Genomic DNA, 3098 nt, shown 5'->3' with positions numbered 1-3098 from the left:
GTCTCTATGGGCAAATCAAGTGCTTTGTAAATAAAGTTTATTATTATAATTATTAATATTATTAAATAGGTGAAGCAGTCAGAAATAAAAGATTAAGTTTTTTTCTCTTTTTTTGTTTTTGTTTGTTTTGGTCCATAATCTTCATACATCCCACTCATCACTGCTGGTTCTAACTTCAGGAACTTCTTGAAGATCATCTGTCACTTTTATCTGCAGATGTTGTGACATTTCAGTTTCTTCAGCGTTACTGATGCTCGTTCCGGTTTGTGGCGTGGGCGTGTTTACCAGCAGATACTCTTAAGCTGCTCATCTGTCTTTTCCAATCTTAATAGCTGCCATTGACTCGGAAAATGTAATTTAAAAAACTGTAAAATATTGAGTTTTTCACTAAGTTTGTGCTCCTCCATCCCTCCCACTGTGAGGGGCTGATCCACAGATCACTGAGGTGGAGGGGGGGGTCATCTGCTGTCCAAGTGAGGACTTATGTAATGAGGTGCAGTTTAGCAGGGCACAGCCCGGGTCTCTAATGACATCCCCTTTCAAAGCCGCACGGTTATGTATGGATCCCCGTTCGATCGGAAATGTCAGAGGTCTGCCATTAATGAAAAGTGCTCCGGATTTAATGAAGGGTGGGGGGGCACGGTGGTGGTGACGCTGTGGATCAACCACGTCCATCCTGGTCCCTGTAAAGCAGCGCTTTCATCAGGTGTGCTGTAGTACAGGATGAAATAAGAGCATTTCCAGCCTACAGATGCTCTGCTAAATGCACTGAGCTGCCACCTACTCCTCTTCTGCTCACTGCCCCCCCATCCTCTCATGCTTTGTCGCTCAGCCAGTCATACTGAATAATAAATACCCTCAAACCCCAGCTGCCAATTACACCGTGCATATTGGAATTCGTGAACTCCAGAAACCAGAACAAACTTGAACTCCAAACTACCTACAATATTTAGCAGGATTTCTCTGCATTGAGTGAGATCCTTCAGGATGACGGCCTCTCCAGCTTGAGAGGAGAAACCAGCTAAAAGAGCCTCAAAGCGGGCAGACTCTGGAGGCATCGCCGTTCAGCATCCTGAGTTGATGTGTCACCGCTGAGGAGGCTCTTTTTCTGATGAGTAACCCAGCAGACCGGATTCTCTCCTCTCGCTCTTAAAGTTCTGGAGCATCTTCAATAAGTTCCCTCTGTAAACTTCACACACATGCTTTCCGGCCTGCACGCACGTGCACAACCCCCAATTTATTTAAACAAAACTAAAAAAAAAAAAAAAAATCCCTATTGAGTTTGTCACATGTATTGATAAATTCCAGATCCACAAATGATCCAAAAAACGAAATATTTCACATTTTTTCAGTCCAGAAGAGAAAGAGCCTGAAAGTAAATTGACCCACTCGGCTTGCCATACTTTAAGGTGCACTCATTGTAAACAAGAACAAACATGCATTGTGGCTGCTGCTGCGTTCACACATGTAGTCGCTGTGGTCACTGAGCATGCTCAAAGCACCTCCTGGGAGACATTGGCTTGTGGAGCCCTGGTGAGTGCAGCTGCAGAAAACAATGCTGCATCCGATCACATCCGGACATCTCCTCTTAATCAGGTTACTGACACCATCATCCGCCTCTGGATCTCCGCGTTCCCATCATGTAATCCCCGGGCGTTAATCTGTCTGAGAAGGGGGTGGAAGGCTAATTTCTTCCCTCAGAAATGAGCTAATCTCGCAGGATTTGGAGCCAATTAACGTTAAAACAGGCAGAGAAATAAAGAATCGAAAGATGAAACCTACTTGGGTGAGTTCTGTGCCCATGAAGATGAGGAGAATCAGGGTGAGGAGCTGCATCTCTTGCCTCCGGTGTGCGTGGACCAGCGGTCTCACATGCAGATCGGGTCCCGTGGCGTCCCCCCCTCCTCCACCACCCACCCACCCACCCCACGCAGGAGTCCTTTCCTCTTCTGCGCTTCGATTCTCTCACGCGCTGGGATTTTTCTCCCCCTCTCTTCTATTTTATTAGTATTTTTCCCCCTGTATCCTCTAACGGTGGATCTCGATCACGCGCAGCATCCTCCTTTCCGCGTCTCCGGCGCGTGTCCGCTCGCGATGCCGCCCGCGCGCGCGCTCACTCACTCGCTTCTGCTGCGGTGATGGTGGACTGTGGCGGACATCGGGCTCTCTGCTCCTACAAACCTACACTCGGGTATTTGGCTTAAAAAAAAAAAAAAAAAAAGTTTACCTCCCCGCCTCGAGCTGCTGTATTTGCTGGATGAGAAAACGGGAGAGACGGCAGCGGAGCACGGGGCTGGAAGCGGAAGTTACATCTATAGAGAGGGAGATTCAAACGCACGAGGGCACCGTGCAGCCTCTGCCACTGTCAAACCAGCTGGCACCCAACATTTTCATTAGCATAATATAGTATCAGTAAACCAAAAAATGATCATAGAAGGTAAATTTAAATAGTCTAAACATTTAAAAAACGTCGTAAATTGAACCAAATGGAGAGGAAATATTAGAAGTATGGCAAGCCAACAAGGCTAAAATGCGTTTTTTTTCTTGTCAACACTTATAAAAATTAGGAGTGTAAAAAACTCATGGTTCAAATCATTCACGGTTTAATAATTTTTCGGATCAGTAAAAAGTACAAAAATAAAAATAAATAAAAAAACAAGAATATAAAAGTCTGAAATTACTTTATTGTTAACCATATATTTGAGAAAACATAAATAAAGTAATTCAAAGCATAAATTTACACTCACACATCTTTGAACTTTGAACATGAACAAAAATGTAAAAACATGTAGTTTCCGAATTAATAACTTTGTTGTTATTGTACACTATTAAACAAAATTGAGTGCAGTCCTCTTTCAGTGCATTTGTAAATATATAAATAAAATAAGTAAAACAAATTCAAACACATTTACACAAACTTACAAAAAAATGTAAAACATTGAATTAAAAAAGGCACTCAATTCCTACCAGCATTTTAAAATGTGATGGATATGGCATAAAAACTGTTCTTACATTTTTTCTGATTAAATTTAAATGTCTGGAGACGAAATCTACAAAAACTGAAAGAAAAGAAGGCTTAATATACATTTATTTCCCTT

General features: G+C 42.7%; 1 protein-coding gene and 1 long non-coding RNA gene across 3 annotated transcripts in view; one reads left to right on the top strand and one right to left on the bottom strand.

Annotated features, from left to right (window-relative positions):
* The window catches only part of LOC118599435, a 1795-nt gene extending 525 nt beyond the window's left edge, over positions 1–1270 (top strand). The window contains exon 2 of the long non-coding RNA XR_004948782.1: positions 98–1270. This is a non-coding gene — a long non-coding RNA (uncharacterized LOC118599435). The remainder of the gene's footprint in view (positions 1–97) is intronic.
* Positions 1–2401, bottom strand: part of olfm1b (olfactomedin 1b) — a 25424-nt gene extending 23023 nt beyond the window's left edge. The window contains exon 1 of one of the 2 annotated variants that reach the window (XM_024299119.2): positions 1783–2401. In XM_024299119.2, the coding sequence (XP_024154887.1) occupies positions 1783–1836 (54 nt within the window). In that variant the 5' untranslated portion in view covers positions 1837–2401. The remainder of the gene's footprint in view (positions 1–1782) is intronic. The other variant, XM_024299120.2, reaches the window with a different exon arrangement.
* Between the last annotated feature and the right edge of the window lie 697 nt (positions 2402–3098).

Source organism: Oryzias melastigma, linkage group LG12 (assembly GCF_002922805.2).
Source record: "Oryzias melastigma strain HK-1 linkage group LG12, ASM292280v2, whole genome shotgun sequence".
NCBI classification, from domain to species: Eukaryota; Metazoa; Chordata; class Actinopteri; order Beloniformes; family Adrianichthyidae; genus Oryzias; species Oryzias melastigma.
Note: the sequence above shows the minus strand (reverse complement) of the source record. Positions and strands in the feature narration are given on the sequence as shown.